The sequence below is a fragment of the Ranitomeya variabilis genome, chromosome 5 (assembly GCF_051348905.1).
Source record: "Ranitomeya variabilis isolate aRanVar5 chromosome 5, aRanVar5.hap1, whole genome shotgun sequence".
In the NCBI taxonomy this organism is placed as follows: domain Eukaryota; kingdom Metazoa; phylum Chordata; class Amphibia; order Anura; family Dendrobatidae; genus Ranitomeya; species Ranitomeya variabilis.
In genome coordinates this window covers 671,543,926-671,562,353 of record NC_135236.1, presented here as the reverse complement: position 1 = coordinate 671,562,353, position 18,428 = coordinate 671,543,926, and the positions used below count along the sequence as shown (strand labels likewise).

At 44.9% G+C, this 18,428-nt stretch overlaps 1 protein-coding gene across 4 annotated transcripts in view; it reads left to right on the top strand.

Moving 5' to 3' along the window:
• AGBL3 (AGBL carboxypeptidase 3) overlaps window positions 1-18,428 on the top strand; it is a 74,750-nt gene that overhangs the window by 12,014 nt on the left and 44,308 nt on the right. For 2 of the 4 annotated variants that reach the window (XR_013215949.1, XM_077266793.1), the window contains 2 exons: window positions 7,039-7,224; window positions 7,597-7,704. Coding sequence is in view for 2 of the 4 variants with exons in the window: in XM_077266793.1 (XP_077122908.1) it covers window positions 7,039-7,224; window positions 7,597-7,704 (294 nt within the window). In the remaining 2 variants the exon portion in view is untranslated. Of the gene's footprint in view, window positions 1-7,038; window positions 7,225-7,596; window positions 7,705-11,564; window positions 11,608-11,762; window positions 11,936-18,428 lie in introns of those variants that run through there. The other 2 variants (XM_077266794.1, XM_077266795.1) reach the window with 2 other exon arrangements.

Below are 18,428 nucleotides of genomic sequence, written 5' to 3'. Positions count from 1 at the left end.
GTTGTATTAATTTTCAGAACTATGACCGGCATTTTGTATTTTTATTTTACACTCTGCCATTTCCTTTTAGCTGTCATTATTGTTGTTTTTGTTGCTTTTGCCGCTCGCTTTGTGTGATAGGAGGCGAGCAGCGTCCGGCTGATGATTGATGGACGCACCGTTCTTATTTATTGTTTGGCGCGTGGTGATTAATGGTCTTTTCGGCTCTGTAATGTACTGCTCATTTGCCTCCACGTTAAAGGATCGGGTGATTTATTCGTGGCGGCGTAGGTGTTGCATTTCAATAGCTCTGACAGTGATAACATTATATCCTCACGGACTATCAATTAGCTACGAATCTAAGCGAGCCGCGCGCTCCGGCTGAACCCGCGACTTGAATGCGAGATTTAGTGAGGGCGGACGGGTGTGAAAGCCCCTCGGCTGATTAAACGCACATCTACATTATTTACGGAGGCGCGGGGCGAGCAAACACCTGTTTCCTGAGTCTTCAAGGTGCACGTCAAGCAAACTATTGGACATTATGCGACAGTAATTAAAATGGATTATCACAAAGGGAACGGAAATTACTGTGATTTTCCCGTAATTACTTTTTTTTTTTTTCTTTATGCATTTAGTGGGCGTGTGAAAAAAAAAAAAAGATAATTACCCCCCAAATGTATTACACATCTGCATACAATATGATTATATAGTTCCCACTAGCCCGGCTTGTAAAATCTAGTAAAGCAGCAGTTTGTGTAGAGGAGAATGATAAAAATGTGGTGGCTTTCCAGGGGCTGACTGACCCCAGCACACTCCTCACCACGGGCTGGAGATTTCCTCACTGCGAGGAGCAAATGTCTGCAGCCTGGTGAATGCAGTTTCCCGTCAGCCCACAGTTAGGTGTTTCCGGGCTTAGAAGTGGTAGAACAAACTGGACTTTTAACTCTCCTTAAAGGGAAACTGCCAAGGTGTTTGCAAAAAGAGTCTTTCAGTGCAATTTAAAGGGGTTTTCCAACCACTAAGGCGAGCAAGCAATGCGTCGTTCACTCAAAGGTCCCATCCTATGTCGATGTCACAATCTAGATGGACAGGAGATGTTAATGTTGATGATTTTGGGGTTGACTGTAAACCATAATCCTCAACATTAACATAAATAAACACTTGAAATAGATCGCTCTGTTTTGTAATGACTCTTTTTTTGTTGACGAACTGACATAAATTAACTTTTTGATGATGATGTGCACAGCAGCACAGCACTACAGCCACCATCAGTACATGAATACAGCCCCAGAACCACTATCAGTACAGAAATGAATCACCAGAACCACCATCAGTACAAATATACATTAATATACCGTAACCACCATCCGTACAGAAATGAATCATCAGAACCACCAACAGTACAGAAATACATCAACAGAACCGCCATCAGTACAAAAATACATTACTATAACCACCATCAGTACAGAAATGCTTCAACAGAACTACCATCAGTACAAAAACACATTACTATAACACCATCAGTACAGAAATGCTTCAACAGAACCGCCATCAGTACAAAAATACAGTACTATAACCACCATCAGTACAGAAATACATTACCAGAATCATCATCCATACAGAAATGAATCATTAGAACCACCAACAGTACAGAAATACATTAACAGAACCACCATCAGTACAAAAATATATTACTATAACCACCATCAGTACAGAAATGCTTCAACAGAACCGCCATCAGTACAAAAATACATTACTATAACCACCTTCAGTACAGAAATGCTTCAACAGAACCGCCATCAGTACAAAAATACATTACTATAACCACCTTCAGTACAGAAATGCTTCAACAGAACCGCCATCAGTACAAAAATACAGTACTATAACAACATCAGTACAGAAATGCTTCAACAGAACCGCCAGCAGTACAAAAATACAGTACTATAACAACATCAGTACAGAAATGCTTCAACAGAACTACCATCAGTACAAAAACACATTACTATAACCACCATCAGTACAGAAATGCATCAACAGAATTATCATCCGTACAGAAATGTATCACCAGAACTACAAGCTGTACAGAAATACGTCACCGGCAGCACACTGTACTGTGTAAATTGGACTTGTATTGCCGAGAACAATGGCAACCTGCGCAGACTTGGTGATCTATTGCAGATCATTCAGTGCGCATCTTTCACTTTGGTCTGCCTGTATTAAACAACTGGATAAGTTTACCAGTCGGTGGTTGATTGGTGCTGCCGACTTCCCATGTAAACTGACCCTTTGTGCACAGATTGTCCAATCGATGATTGTCCAATCGATGTGTGCCCACCAGCCACAACAAGGAGTCCTTTCTTTTGTTGGAACCTTAACCATTTTTTTTTTATGCATGACTTTCTCGGTCCTTGTTGTGGCTGGTGGGCACACCGAATTGGACTATTTTTGCCATTTTTATAAGCTTAGTTATTGTGGATCTTGGTGTATACGGAGTGCTGCTTTATTCTCTGGTTTGTATCTGTATATTACATCTAACTATTATATATTAAGAGTATCTATTAATTGAACTGTTACAGATAGATCGATACTTAGAGGAAATGATAGATATTAGGTATTGATAAGTGATTAGTTGCATAGATAGATATTAAATATGCCGATTAATTTACATGTATCCACACACCTGAAAAGCAGCAGTGCAGGATCCCCCTTAAAAGACACCCTCTTTAAAGGGCTTGTCCAGACCTTCTTTCTTCTCCCCCACTCGCAGAAAACGACTCCAAACTGTGGGAAAATTGGGATATGATACATAGTTCACATAAACATCTGAAATCAAATTTTTGATTAAAATTAACAAAATAAGGTGCCTTAAAGGGAATGTGTCAGCAGGTTTTTGCTATGTAATCTGAGAGCAGCATGGTGTAGGGGAAGAGGCCCTCATTCCAGCGATGTGTCACTTACTAGGTTGCGTGTGTGCTGTTTCAATAAAATCAGGAGATTATCACTACTGGACTAGTTGTCTTGTGCCACCTGGTCCTGCCACGCCCCCACTACTGATTGGCTGCTTTGTGTGTTGGCGGAGTTATACACAGCGTAACATTAGGAGATCTGCCAGATCTGCAGCAGAGAAATCTGTGATTCTATCAGAATGACAGCAAGCAGCCCAGTAAGTGACACATCGCTGGAATCAGGGTCTCGGCCCCTACATTATGCTGCTGTCCGGTTACATAGCAAAAACCTGCTGACATATTCCTTTAAGGACTTGGATGGATAGATATAGATGGGAATGTGATGAATAAACATCAGAATAACTCCACATAATAGGACGACTCAAGGACTCATGTTCTCTCCACTTTTTTTATAGGGGGGAAAATGATCTTTAAAAATGATTCCGGTGCTCTTCATGCGGAAGTTTTCTGTAAATACATCACAATTATGAGAAGAGGGAGACAGCAGAGCAAACAGATGCTGACACGCTCCATTTCCATCCATCCGCGCCGCGTCTGAATCCGTAGGATATAAAGCAGAATATAAAACCCGTCTAATTAAAAAAAAAAAAAAAAGCCAAACAAAATAAATGAAAATGCCTTTAATTAAAAAGCCTGTTCTGGTAATTAGACGGGGGCTTCTACTTATTAGTACAGAGGCGCGCGGCTGCGGATTACCGCCGTAAAATGGGCGCAAATTATCGCGGAGATGTAAGGGGGCGCCCGGCGAGCTACCGCACCCCAGCTGTCGCCGAGGATCATGGGAATAATATCGTTCAGATCCCTTAGAAGATCTGTCCAACTTTTTCTTTAACCCCTTCTCATCCTGCGCCCTCATGCGGCATAGTAATGAATCGCGATGGCGGTATTAAATACACAGCTTTTAAAGGCCCAGATCTGAGATCACTCCGATCCAGGCCTTGGTATTCCATAATTATCAATGATCAGGAGTTACCCAAAAAGTGTCCTGGCACTATAGGAGGGGGGACATACGATGCCCTGCCAAAGACTCGGCACTGGTTTTTATTTTGTGGGTGAATTACTCTGCTATAGTAATAAGCAGAGGATGATTTTCGAGAGGACTTCCCCTTTAAGACGTTAAAGCAGAATGACAGGAACCCTTCTTCCATTTCTTGGAACAATTGACTGCTGTTCAGTTTGGTAACGGTATCCTCCGGGGGCGGTCGGCGTCGTGTTTGCCGCTCTAAACGTGCGAGTGTTTGCATTGCTAAATCACTGGAGTGTCCCTTGCAACAGAACAAGTAGACCATGAAGTCATTATCGCACATTCTTACCTAATTACTAATCTGCCCTGAGACTCTCGCAATCATTTACCTCCCAAACTGGAGGCAGAAGTCTTGTGCGGTATCCAAAACAGTTGTTTCCCAGCAGCGGGACTCTTTAAATAAGGAGAATCGCACTATAGCAAGTGTTTGTTCTTCCTGCAGTGCCTCCGCAGGGGAAAGGAAGTATTACAATTTTGCCATTGAACTCCATTGCTTGTCTATATACTTCGTGGACACAGAGGAGACCCTCATGGTAACTCTTTGTAGCTGCTCTTTGTTCTATAAGGTCTCTAAATAGGGGATGCCACTCTTTTTAACTTTTCCAAACTAGCCAATCCCAATTTTTCAGATATTAAAATGTAAACAGGTTTTGGCTTTTTAGTCTGAAAGCAGCAAGGTGTAAAGGTAGAGAGTCCAGCTAATGTGTAACACCGCCCCCATCACTGATTGGCAGCTTCTTGTGTACACCACCAATCAGTGATGGGGGCGGGGTCATACAGAGCTCAGCATTCTGACCACTGCTATCTCTACAGCAGAGAAAACAGGGATTCTATCAAAACTGCAGTAAGTGACACATCGCTGGAATCAGGGTCTCTTACCCTACATTATGCTGGATTACATAGAAAAACCTGCTGACCAATTTCCCTTTTAAAAGGGTATTTTTACATTTTAAAGTTATCCCCTATAACCTTGACTGCTGTTGCCCCCAGCGATCACAAGAACGGGGACTCTGAAGAGCCCTTTGTGAATGGGGCAGCAGTCGATTTTACGTGCTGTCGCTCTATTCACTCTTAAAGGGATTGCCAATTTAGCTGGAGGTCTCCAGAGTTTTCACCCCCCAGATCGTGAGGGGCTGCTGCGGATATCCCACAGGTAGGATATAACTTTTAAACTTGAGAAAACCCCTATTAATGGCATGAATGAAGAAAAACATTGTGAGAGTTTCGGCTGAAAATACTATTGTGTACACCACTCCTATGCAAACCTATGTGTTTCCATAGCAACAGACTACAAATAACTTGTGTAGTCAGATTTTTTTTTTTTTTTTAAGAATTAAAGAACATGTGCAAAATTGCTTTGTTTTCTTTAGCTGCCTCGACTCAACACTGACAAATGGTTGGAAGAGTAAACGCAGCTCGTACGCAGACCTATGTATCTCCATGGTAACGAACTACAGACCTGCCATGTGTAGTCCGATCCCACAATCCTGCGTCACTCCACTTTCTCTGCCTCCTCTTCTTGGTAACCTACACTCGGTAAAAGAGGGGTGGATGAGAGTGACCTATCAGTTTATTATCTGTAACCATGGAGACACATGGGTCTGCATAGGGGCTGCATGCACAAAACGATAGGAGATTTCTCATCAAATCTATTTGCAGGGTGGCTTCATTTCTTGCAAAAGTATACACACCCTTAAACCGTACACACCAAAATCCCGCCCACCCCTCTCCATTTGGTTTGATTGCCAACAAACATCGAAACCTCTTTTTAAATAATTGATTCCCTTTAATTACAAGCACCAGGCAGAAGGACGACAGCATATCTAATTCATGATAGCCGCGGCGGGCGACGCCATGCACCTCGTGGCCGCACTTTGCGCGCTCACCCCCTCAAGTGTCAAGAGACAAATTATTCGGCTTCTCGGCGAGTTTTGTCGTTTTCCTGTTCCAGCTACTAAAGAAAAAATCCCCTCCCCATAGCTTTGAAATATCACAAAGTGACACGTTAATGACTGCGGAGTCCGGACTCTTCAGAATTCAATGAGACGCGCAGTAATGCTCGGCCATTCCTAAATGGAAAACGGGTTAATGCAAATGTTCGGCGGCAAAGTAGCTTTCAGTCTTTTACAGTAAGTCGACATATTGATGGGCTGCGGAACAGGCGAGAAGCCAGCAGAGGTGCGGAAAAGGCGGGAGAAGGGTCAGCAGCAGGGGAAATCAATGGAAGCACTTTGCATAGAGCCATTACCTGCTTTAAAGGGGTATTCCATTCGTTAAAACGTTGATGTTTGATCGCCGGAGTTCCAAGCCTAGGATCCCTATAGATGAGGCGTAATAAGGAGACCACCACCTGAGCGTGATGCTTCCCCTTCATTATCACAGCACCTTGCTGTTAAGAGCCACTGTCTCCGGTCCTGAAGCTAAGTCCCATTCAAGCATCAGGCACTTGGATGTCCTCAAATGTTTGAGAAAGAGGGCTGATCGGAGTCCCAGAGGTCACCCCAGAAAGATCTATTGTATGTAGAGTTGCCCTTTGGCTTGCTTTGGTGAGAGTTCCATCATTCACCCACTTGAATTGATGGATTGAGGTCCTCTTCACCACAAACATGGTAATGGAGAGGAGCAGAAAATTTTCATAAGCAAAACCATCCAACTATCTAAGCTGCCAGTATAGGTCCAGTAAAGCTAACCGGTCGCCTTAGGTCTTACTGGATCCTAGAAATGCCCTCTTCATTTACAGGCTGTAGCTTCATTTTCTAAACCGACTCCTCAGGGAGGTTGCAAATTAGATTATCATAATAAGCCCCTCCCCTGAGGAATCGTAAGGATTCAGAGGAGCCTAAATGGGTCACATGACATAATATTCTGCATCACAGACTTCAAAGAAAGTGGAAGATAAGTTCTTCCGAACTCTACAACTAAGGTTCAGAAGAAAGGGGCACTGTGGATAGAAAAAATGGAAGATACGTTCTACCAAACTCTGCAACTAAGGTTCAGAAGAAAGGGGCGCTGTGTCTAGAAGTCTTGGTCTTGTTGATCGTTGTGAGCTAATTGAAGCTTTTCTTACAGGTCCTTCACCTTTATACCCCTACATCCAGAAGACCAACCAGATTGTCTATGAATTCCACTCAGGAAGGAAAGTGGCGCGACTTCGGGAGCCACGAGACCTCTATGGTGTATCCTCCAATAGCTTTTTCCATCTACCGCGGTGGCCATATGAGTGTCAGGTCATCAAGAAAAAAATTGAGCACATTGGTGAGGCCTTCACTGAAACCTCAAGAGATAGTATAGATGCGGGTGTCCTTCAGAATCCAATATTACAAAAATCCGATTAATAGTGCAAGTGAAATGCGTGGGTTACACCGCTGTCAGTCCACCCCCGGCAGCACAAGGGATAAACTCATTAGCAATCTCGTACCTATTAGGAAATTTTCTTAAGAGACAGTCGTTCTTACTTTTGCACAGCCTATGCCTTATTAATCAGATTTTTTTTTGTAAAGAAATGTAATGCAAAAATTATTTAAATATGTGAAGAAATTTTTTTATGAAAATGTACCTGGTCAGTAATGGGGGGAGATGGGATAAATGGCCTGGTCTTGAACTGGTTAATCTGTCTGTTTTTTTCAGAGTGGGACCCCCCTGTTCCTGAACCCATGTACAAGCCTTCAGGCTTGGAGCAGGAACCTATGTATGTGAACCCTACGGAAACTAAGGTCATCTATCAGCTCAACGATGGTGGGTGCAAACCTCTGCCCTCTATCTTTTCTCCTGTGACTAACTAATTTGGAAATTAAGGAGTATGAGTATTTTATGTGGCCCCTAATACCATACATTTAGTGCTTTCATCAGGTGGAAGAGACAAGATATGTATTAGAGCCTGTATAGTTATGTGAAACGAATGGCACCTTGTTGGGAAAAGGGGTTGCCCGTGATTACCTATGAAATCATCTTATGTATGAAGCTTTTCCCCGACTGTCTCCCAGGCATCACCAATCTATCTGATGTGTATGAAGCTCTTCCCTGACTGTCTCCCAGACATCACTGATCTATCTGAGGTGTATGAAGCTTTTCCCTGACTGTCTCCCAGACATCACCGATCTATCTGATGTGTATGAAGCTTTTCCCTGACTGTCTCCCAGACATCACCGATCTATCTGATGTGTATGAAGCTTTTCCCTGACTGTCTCCCAGACTTCACCGAGCTATCTGATGTGTATGAAGCTTTTCCCCGACTGTCTCCCAGGCATCACCAATCTATCTGATGTGTATGAAGCTTTTCCCCGACTGTCTCCCTGACATCACCGATCTATCTGATGTGTATGAAGCTTTTCCCCGACTGTCTCCCAGGCATCACCAATCTATCTGATGTGTATGAAGCTTTTCCCCGACTGTCTCCCTGACATCACCGATCTATCTGATGTGTATGAAGCTTTTCCCCGACTGTCTCCCAGGCATCACTGATCTATCTGATGTGTATGAAGCTCTTCCCCGACTGTCTCCCAGGCATCACCGAGCTATCTGATGTGTATGAAGCTCTTCCCCGACTGTCTCCCAGGCATCACCGAGCTATCTGATGTGTATGAAGCTTTTCCCTGACTGTCTCCCAGGTATCACCGAGCTATGATGTGTATGAAGCTCTTCCCCGACTGTCTCCCAGGCATCACCGAGCTATCTGATGTGTATGAAGCTTTTCCCTGACTGTCTCCCAGGTATCACCGAGCTATGATGTGTATGAAGCTCTTCCCCGACTGTCTCCCAGGCATCACCGAGCTATCTGATGTGTATGAAGCTTTTCCCTGACTGTCTCCCAGGCATCACCGAGCTATGATGTGTATGAAGCTTTTCCCCGACTGTCTCCCAAGCATCACCGAGCTATCTGATGTGTATGAAGCTTTTCCCTGACTGTCTCCCAGGTATCACCGATCTATCTGATGTGTATGAAGCTCTTCCCCGACTGTCTCCCAGGTATCACCGAGCTATCTGATGTGTATGAAGCTTTTCCCTGACTGTCTCCCAGGTATCACCGATCTATCTGATGTGTATGAAGCTCTTCCCCGACTGTCTCCCAAGCATCACCGAGCTATCTGATGTGTATGAAGCTTTTCCCTGACTGTCTCCCAGGTATCACCGAGCTATGATGTGTATGAAGCTCTTCCCCGACTGTCTCCCAGGCATCACCAATCTATCTGATGTGTATGAAGCTCTTCCCCGACTGTCTCCCAAGCATCACCGAGCTATCTGATGTGTATGAAGCTTTTCCCTGACTGTCTCCCAGGTATCACCGAGCTATGATGTGTATGAAGCTCTTCCCCGACTGTCTCCCTGACATCACCGAGCTATCTGATGTGTATGAAGCTTTTCCCCGACTGTCTCCCAGGTATCACTGAGTCAGGAGAGAGAGCTAGCTGATGTGTATAAAGGCTTACGGAGGGGGTCTCCTCTCGGACCCCAATTTATGAGCAGATTCTGTTCTGGAGGACTCCAGCAGCCTTTCTGAATAGGCATGGTGTAATACTACATATCGCCTATAGTGGCCGCTGCTGCGTAAAAGTAGAGGAATAATCCTGGGTGATCAGCCGATTGCTCTCACATAACAACGAGCTTATTTGCCCATTACTGTTACTTGTTCTCGATTTTTGGTCTGTGGAGTAAAAATATGTTTACTAATTTCCTCGTAATTTCATCTCCATATTATGTAGATAAGATGGCGAGAGTCTTCTCTGCAGAGACATAATGCTCCCGTTCTGCACCTAAACTGATTAGATTCTTCACCGCTTCTTATTAGCACCAGGCGCGGGTGACTCACGGCGAAGCATTGTTTCTCACGCTATTTTTGCCTTCCACCCCGTCCTGTGATCTATTTTTAATCCAATCATTTTTATTTTTTTTCGGGGGGTAGGGAGGGAATAATTGCGCTATAAAATGCTCTTTGAAAATGTCAGATTCATCGTCGCTCGCTCAGAACTGCGACTTAATTGCTAATAATTTGAAATTCTGTAGAATTCTCTCATTTTCTCACTAAACTCCCTCCTGTCAAGCACAGACTGTTTTTTTGTTGTTTTTTTAGCTTTTTTTTAGTATTTATCTTTTTTTTTTTTCTGCTACCGAAATGAATAAACATAATTTTCCACCCGACTCTGAACAAGACAGGACAGGGGGAGCGCGCACCAGAGAGTGGAGATCTAAAAGTTAATTGCATCTCTGGGCTGCATATGTTTATTTGTGCGGCAATTAAAGCCCGCCATAACTTTGATCCTCGTGTTTCGGTGTCACACAATCGTACAATTCCATGACTAACTCCACAGTAGTTACTACGGAAGCCCTCAAATTTGGGTCATCGGAGAACGTCAGCCCTTTTTTTTGCTGATCCGCTGTGAATTCTGTCGATCCTATAGATAGCCTGTGATAGGAATAATAATGATTTTTTCTTTAACTGATTTGTTTGTTCGCTTCCTCTTATACTTTTACTTTTCTGTTTTCTCCTCCCCTATTTCTTACTTTCCTGCCTTCTTCAATCTCTTTGCTTTTCCATCCTGCTTCCTTTTACTTTTCTGTTTCCTCCTCCCTTATTTCTTTTTTTCTTGCCTTCTTCATTCCCTTTGATTTTCCATTCTGCTTCCTGTTACTTTTCTATTTCCTCCTCCCCTATTTCTTATTTTCCTGCCTTCTTCATTCCCTTTCCTTTTCCATCCTGCTTCCTGTTACTTTTCTATTTCCTCCTCCCCTATTTCTTATTTTCCTGCCTTCTTCATTCCCTTAGCTTTTCCCTCCTGCTTCCTCTTACTTTTGTTTCCTCCTCCCCTATTCCTTACTTTCCTGCCTTCTTCATTCCCTTTGCTTTTCCATCCTGTTCCTGTTACTTTTCGGTTTCCTCCTCCCCTATTTCTTACTTTCCTGACTTCTTCATTCGCTTTGCTTTTCCCTCCTGCTTCCTCTTACTTTTCTGTTTCCTCCTCCCCTATTTCTTACTTTCCTGCCTTCTTCATTCCCTTTGCTTTTCCATCCTGCTTCCTGTTACTTTTGTTTCTTCCTCCCCTATTTCTTATTTTCCTGCCTTCTTCATTCCCTTTGCTTTTCCATCCTGCTTCCTCTTACTTTTCTGTTTCCTCCTCCCCTATTTCTTACTTTCCTGCCTTCTTCATTCGCTTTGCTTTTCCATCCTGCTTCCTCTTACTTTTCTGTTTCCTCCTCCCCTATTTCTTACTTTCCTGCCTTCATCATTCCCTTTGCTTTTCCATCCTGCTTCATGTTGCTTTTGTTTCTTCCTCCCCTATTTCTTATTTTCCTGCATTCTTCATTCCCTTTGCTTTTCCATCCTGCTTCCTCTTACTTTCCTGTATCCTTCGACTGTCTTAGCCCCTCCTGTCCTCCATCTGCCTATTTCTATGCTGCATCCTTATTCTTGTTGGTCATCCTTCTTTCTCTCCCTCTACCGTGTCCTCTCTTTTTACTTTACCAATTTTTGGTACTTTCTTTCCTTTGTCCTGCTTCCTCTGACTCTCCTGTATTCTCCCTCTGTCTCTTCCTCTGCTATGTCTTTCTTTCTCCTGTTTTCCTTTTCCTCTCTTAATTTTACTCGTCCTCTTTCTTGCCAGTGTCCTGCTTCCTCTCTGGTGTCCTCCTGCCTTCTCTTCAGAGGTAGGAAATAAATGGGTTAATATCTGCACTGCCAGAGGAACAATGATGGACAGGAATCAAACATCCATGAGTGGCGGACGTTTCGAAGTAGCACACTTCTACATCAGGACAAACTTAAGGCTATCCTGATGAAGAAGTGTGCTACTTGGAAATGTGTTGAGAATAAAAAAAATGCCACCCGTGGATGTTTGATTCCTGTCCATCGTTGTTCCTCTGGCAGTGCAGATATTAACCCATTTATTTACTACTTCTGATGATTCTCCAAGCCGTGGGTCTACAGCAACAGTTTTTAAGCCTTTAAAGCAGTTTTGTCCACAAACCCCACCAGGTGAGCACACTTGCTTATACGTTCTCATTTCATACTCGGATAAGACCCTATTGCTCTCTTTAGTCTTCCAGTATATTTTACCTACTCCTTCCTTCTCTTACTCGTTCCTCTTCTCCTCCTTTCGGTTCTTCTCATGTGTCTTTCTTCTGCTCCTCCCTGACTTGCATGTCCTTCTTTTGCCTCTTTATCTCCTGTGTTCTTCTCCTTCCTCTTTCTGCCCCTTCCTCTACCATGTTCTTCTACGGTCATTCCTGCGTCCTCCTGCTTCCTTTTACTTTCCTGTGCCTTTTTCTGTTTCTTCCTTTACTGAGTTCTACTTCCTCCTGTTTCCTTTTCATCTGTTTTCTTCTTCTTCCTTTCCCATGTTCTTCTACTGCTTCTACCTCTATCTTGTTTTTCTGCTTCCTCTCCTGTTTCCTCCCTGCTTCCTCTTTCTCTCTTGTGTGCTTCTACTTACTTTCTTGTGTACTTCCGCTTTCTTTTCTCTCCCATGTCCTCCTGCTTTCTTTCCATATCCCGCATTCTTCTACTTTCTCTACCATGTTCTACTTCCTATCCTGTTTCCCCTCCTGTCTCATGTTCTTCTTCTGCCTCTGCTGCGTTCTTCTAATTCTTCTCCTGTGTCCTCTTTCCTTTTTTTCTCTCTCATGTCCTCCTGTTCCTCTTCCTCTCCCATATCCTCTACTCTTCTACTGCCTCTTCTCCAGAGTTCTTTTACTTCCTCTCCATTGTCCACCTGATTCCGCTTCCTCTCCCATGTTCTCTGTTCTTCTTCTGCCTCTTCTTCTCTGCAGTTCTTTTACTTCCTCTCCCTTTATCCTCTTCTTCTTTGGAGTTCTTGTTCTTTCTCTCCCTTGTCCTCCAGCTTCCTCTTCCATGTTCTCTGTTCTTCTGCCTCTTCTTTTCCTGAGTTCTTGTGCTTCCTCTCCCTTGTCCCCCTGCTTCCTCTTCCTCTCCCATGTTCTCTGTTCTTCTTCTGCCTCTTCTTCTCCGGAGTTCTTTTACTTCCTCTCCCTTGTCTCCTGCTTCCTCTTACTCCCCTGTGTATTTTTTTGCCTTTTCTGTTTGTACTATGTTTTTCTTTTTCCTTTTTTTTTGGTGGTCTTTTTCTACATCTTCTGTGTTCTCATGCTTTCTCTTACTCTTCTGTGTCCTCCTGCCATTTCCTCTCCTAATTTTTCAATGTCCTCCCTACTTTACTACAATTTCATTTTCCTCCTTCCTCTCTTACTTTCCTGTATCATCCCAATTAACCTTCCTGTACCTGCAGGAACTTTAACCCATGTGTCAGACGGTCAAGTAGCTTGAGTCAGTAGAGAAAGCCTCTGAATTTGGGTCATCCCCGGTGTCCCGATGGTGTCAGCCACGTTGTCTTCAGACTGTGAATCGATCCCATAGATAACCTGCGACAGGAATATTAATGATCTTGACTTTTTTCTTTCCCCTTATCTCTTCAGTTTCAGTTTTGCCTTTGGCTGGGTACACATCTTTTCTTTTTTAACCAGTTGCTCCCGCGGCTGATCTACATTTTGTACTTCTCTGGTGATTCGCGTGTTTAATTTCCTGTTTGCTTTCTCCAGCATTTCATTACCGGCCTGCCAATCTATTTCATCCCATGTCCCTAATTCTAGTCCGTCTTATCTCTCCCCCTTCTTTATAATTAGTTCCTTCTCTTGGGAATTATCTGCCATCTGTAACTTACATGAATTCGGCTTTGTTACGTGCCGACTTTATATATTTTTTTTCTTTTATCTGTTTTCGTGTCTTCCTGTATTGTCAGCCTGTCCTTATTCTCATATCTTAATCCAATCTTTTCGCCACCTCTTCAGTTCTATTTATCAGTTTCTGTCTCCTACTTATTTTCTGTCCCAAGGATATTGTTTCACCTTCATGGTTTTTATAAAGAAGCCCAAATGTTATCACACGGAGCCTAATTTACTCCTTCCAAGTGGTTTTCTTTTTATTATCTCCCTTGTTCTCCCATTTTATTTTTTTGCTGCTTCTCGCTAACTCTCACATTCTTTTTTTCATTCTTTTCTTCCTGCTTTTTTACTCTCAATAGCTTTTCCTCTTTACTCCTGATTTTATATTTTCTCTTCCTTTTTTTTCTGCTTTTTCATACTATTTTGACCCTCAATTTTTTCTTTATTTCCTGATCCTCTACCACCTCAGTGTAATTTTGTCATCTTTTCCTTGTACCCGTGTCTTTTTCCTCTTTTTTTTTATCTTCTGATTTTCACCTACTTTTTTGTCACTCTTTTTTCCTATTGATTCATTTCCACTCTGCTTCCTCTTACTCCTCTATGTTCTGCTATCTCTAACTTATCTGTTTTATGCTTTATTCTTTTTATCATTGTTTTTGTCCCTCTACTTATTTTCCTCAGTTATGTCCTTCTCCTTTTACCTAACTTGTTTTATTCTTCAACTTCGATGTTTTCTTTTAATTTTTTTAATCCTTCCTATTACTATTTTTCTTCCCTCTTCCCTCATCTTTTGTCTTAGCCACTCTACCTACTCTTCATCATTATATTCCATTTTAGTGGCTGAATTGTATTGTATGTATCCCTCTTTTTTTTTCTTTTTTTAAATTTTCTGTGTCCTCTTGCTTTTCCCCAACTTTCCCCCTACTCTTCTTTTTGTTGTACCTCTTTATTTTAATATCAGCGCGGTCACAGAGGAGCATATCTTCACCCATGAAGAATGATGCAAACAAAAGTAACCCACAAACACAGTATGAAACCCTCAAAATGGATTTCTCCACAGTACCCTCCACACGTACAGTGTGGTGACCCCAAAACAGTATCATTCCCCAGTTGTGACCTCACCACACTGTATAATGGCCTCCTAACAGCCTTCCAAACAGTATAAAGGCCCCCACACAGTATAATGGAGCCACACAAACCTTTACACTGTATAGTTGCTTACATACAGTATAATGACCCCCACATAGCCCTTCATATACTAATAAAGGCTCCCACATAGTCCTCCAAATATTATAATAGCCCTCCAAATATTATAATAGCCCTCAATATAATTTAATGGGCCCCATAGTCCTCCATATCTTATACTGCACCCCATAATCCTCCATATAGTATGAAGTCATCCATACAGTATAATGCACTTCCCATAGTCCTCCATACAGTATAATGCATGGGCCCCATAGGCCTCCATGCAGTATAATTCATTCCCCATATTCCTCCATACAGTATAATGCACTCCCCATAGTCCTCCATACAGTGTAATGCACGAGCCCCATAGTCCTCCATACAGTATAATGCACGGGCCCCATATTCCTCTATATAGTACTAGCTATTGAACCCGTTCTACGCCCGGATGGCGAGCATTTATATTGGTATATGGTCTCCATCCTGGTATGTGCTGCTCCCATCTTGCTCTCCCATCCTGTCATGTGCTGCTCCATCCTGCGCCCCCATCCCGTCATGTGCTGCTCCACCGTGTCATGTGCTGCTCCATACTGCATCCCCATCCTGTCATGTGCTGCTCCACCGTGTCATGTGCTGCTCCATCCTGCGCCCCAATCCTGTCATGTGCTGCTCCACCGTGTCATGTGCTGCTCCATCCTGCATCCCCATCCTGTCATGTGCTCCCATCCTGCGCCCCCATCCTATCACGTGCTGCTCCATCCTGCGCCCCCATCAGTGCGGGCGGCTGTGCGGAGTGCGGGCGGCTGTGCGGAGTGCGGGCGGCTGTGCGGAGTGCAGGCGGCTGTGCTGAGTGGGTGCGGCGGCTGTGCGTGGCTGTGCTGGGTGCGGCGGCTGTGGACGGCTGTGCTGGTGCGGCGGCTGTGCTGGGTGCGGCGGCTGTGGGCGACTGTGCGTGGCTGTGCTGGGTGCGGCGGCTGTGCTGGGTGCGGCGGCTGTGCGTGGCTGTGGGCGGCTGTGCGTGGCTGGGGCGGCTGTGCGTGGCTGTGCTGGGTGCGTCGGCTGTGCTGGGTGCGTCGGCTGTGCTGGGTGCGTCGGCTGTGCTGGGTGCGTCGGCTGTGCTGGGTGCGGTGGCTGTGGTGGGTGCGGCGGCTGTGGGTGGCTGTGCTGGGTGCGGCGGCTGTGCTGGGTGCGGCGGCTGTGCGTGGCTGTAGGCGCCTGTGTGTGGCTGTAGGCGCCTGTGTGTGGCTGTAGGCGCCTGTGCGTGGCTGTGGGCGGCTGTGCGTGGCTGTGGGCGGCTGTGCTGGGTGCAGCGGCTGTGCGTGGCTGTAGGCGGCTGTGGTGGGTGCGGCGGCTGTGGGTGGCTGTGCGTGGCTGTGCTGGGTGCGGCGGCTGTGCGTGGCTGTAGGCGGCTGTGCGTGGCTGTGGGCGGCTGTGCGTGGCTGTGCTGGGTGCGGCGGCTGTGCTGGGTGCGGCGGCTGTGCGTGGCTGTGCTGGGTGTGGTGGCTGTGGTGGGTGTGGCGGCTGTGGACGTAAGTGGCGTAAGTAACAAATAGCTGTGGCATGAAGTGCCACAGCCTCATGGCACAGCAATTTGTTACTTGCGCTACCTTATTCATTTCCGGCGCCATTTTCTGTGTCCTCCTGGTGCCGGAATCGGCGCCTGCGCAGTCCGCGCTTTCCAGCGCCATTTTCTTGAAGACACACTGCAATGTGTCTACAAGAAAATGGCGCCGGAAAGCGCGGACTGCGCAGGCGCCGATTCCGGGAGCAGGGGGACATTCATGGCCCGGAATGGCGTCGGTGGAACGGGACAGGTAAGTATACTCACCCTCCGCCTCCTGGCTCGTCCCTGTTTCTCCGTTGGAGATCGCGGTGTGCGTTCAGCGCTTACGCATACCGCGATCTCCTGGGAGCGTCGCTCTGTGGGGTCCAGACTGCGCCGGCGCTTGCGCTTGCGCAGTCTATAAAGGCTTCGGACAGAGTGACGCTCCCAGCGTTATATTATAGATAACGCTCTCCCCATAGTCCTCTATACAGTATAATGCACTCCCCATAGTCCTCTATACAGTATAATGCACTCCCCATTGCCGTTTATACAGTATAATGCACTACCCATAGTCCTCTATACAGTATAAAGTACTCCCCATAGTCCTCTATACAGTATAATGCACTCCCCATAGTCATTTAAACAGTATAATGCACTCCCCATAGTCCTCTATATAGTATAATGCACTCCCCATAGTCCTCTATACTGTATAATGCATTCCCCATAGTCCTCTATATAGTATAATGCACTCCCCATAGTCCTCTATACTGTATAATGCACTCCCCTTAGTCCTCTATACAGTATAATGCACTCTTCTTAGTCCTCTATACAGTATAATGCACTCTTCATAGTCCTCCATACAGTATAATGCACTCCTCATAGTCCTTTGTACAGTATAATGCACTCCTCATAGTCCTCTACACAGTATAATGCACTCCTCATAGTCCTCTATACAGTATAATGCACTCCTCATAGTCCTCTATACAGTATAATGCACTCCTCATAGTCATCTATACAGTATAATGCACTCGCCATAGTCCTCTATACAGTATAATGCATTCCCCATAGCCCTCTATACAGTACTAGACTGTGGCCCGATTCTAATGCATCGGGTATTCTAGAATATGCATGTCCCCGTAGTATATGGACAATGATGATTCCAGAATTCGCGGCAGACTGTGCCCGTCGCTGATTGGTCGAGGCAACCTTTATGACATCATCGTCGCCATGGCAACCATTATGACCTCTACGTCGATACTGTGCCCGTCGCTGATTGGTCAAGGCGAATTCGCGGCAGACTGTGTCCGTCTCTGATTGGTCGAGGCAACCTTTATGACATCATCGTCGCCATGCTGTGCCCGTCGCTGATTGGTCGAGGCCATCAGAGACGCGGGATTTCCAGGACAGACAGACAGACAGAAAGACAGACAGACAGACGGAAAACCCCTTAGACAATTATATATATATAGATAATGCACTCCTCATAGTCAAAAAAAAGGGAGAAGCCAGCACTGCTTAAGGTCAGGACACAATACATAAGGTGCACATGCACATACTAAATTCTATCTGTATTTCAAATATGAGACATTTAGCAAACAATTGATCAATTCTTTGAGCTACCCCGCCACTTCACGGCATTCTCATAATGGGGCAGTCCTACTCTACGGATTTTATTTACATTGTGCCATTACGGCCTCCTACATGTATTAAAAGTGAGAAAAAAAAGGAAAGACCACATTATATAACATTACAGAATCACTCCCTTGGTGCCGCGAAAGGCAAGCGCGGGTAAAAGCCGATCAGGTCCTGTGCGGACATTTCAGATCTGGCCTCCATACTGCCAAACCAGCACCAAAGTTAAAGGGTGAAACAGGCTGAGACACAGGTGCACAATTAACTAGAGCCTGAGGCAGGGCAGGGCTGCTGTGTGTGTGAACAGCAGCCTATCAATCACAATGAACACAGAAAGAAAGGCGTACCTAACCCAGCGTGCGCGGCAACAGTGGTGCAAATCATGCAGCTGTGGCGCCGAAAACGAAATCTCCGAGCATGCCAAAATACT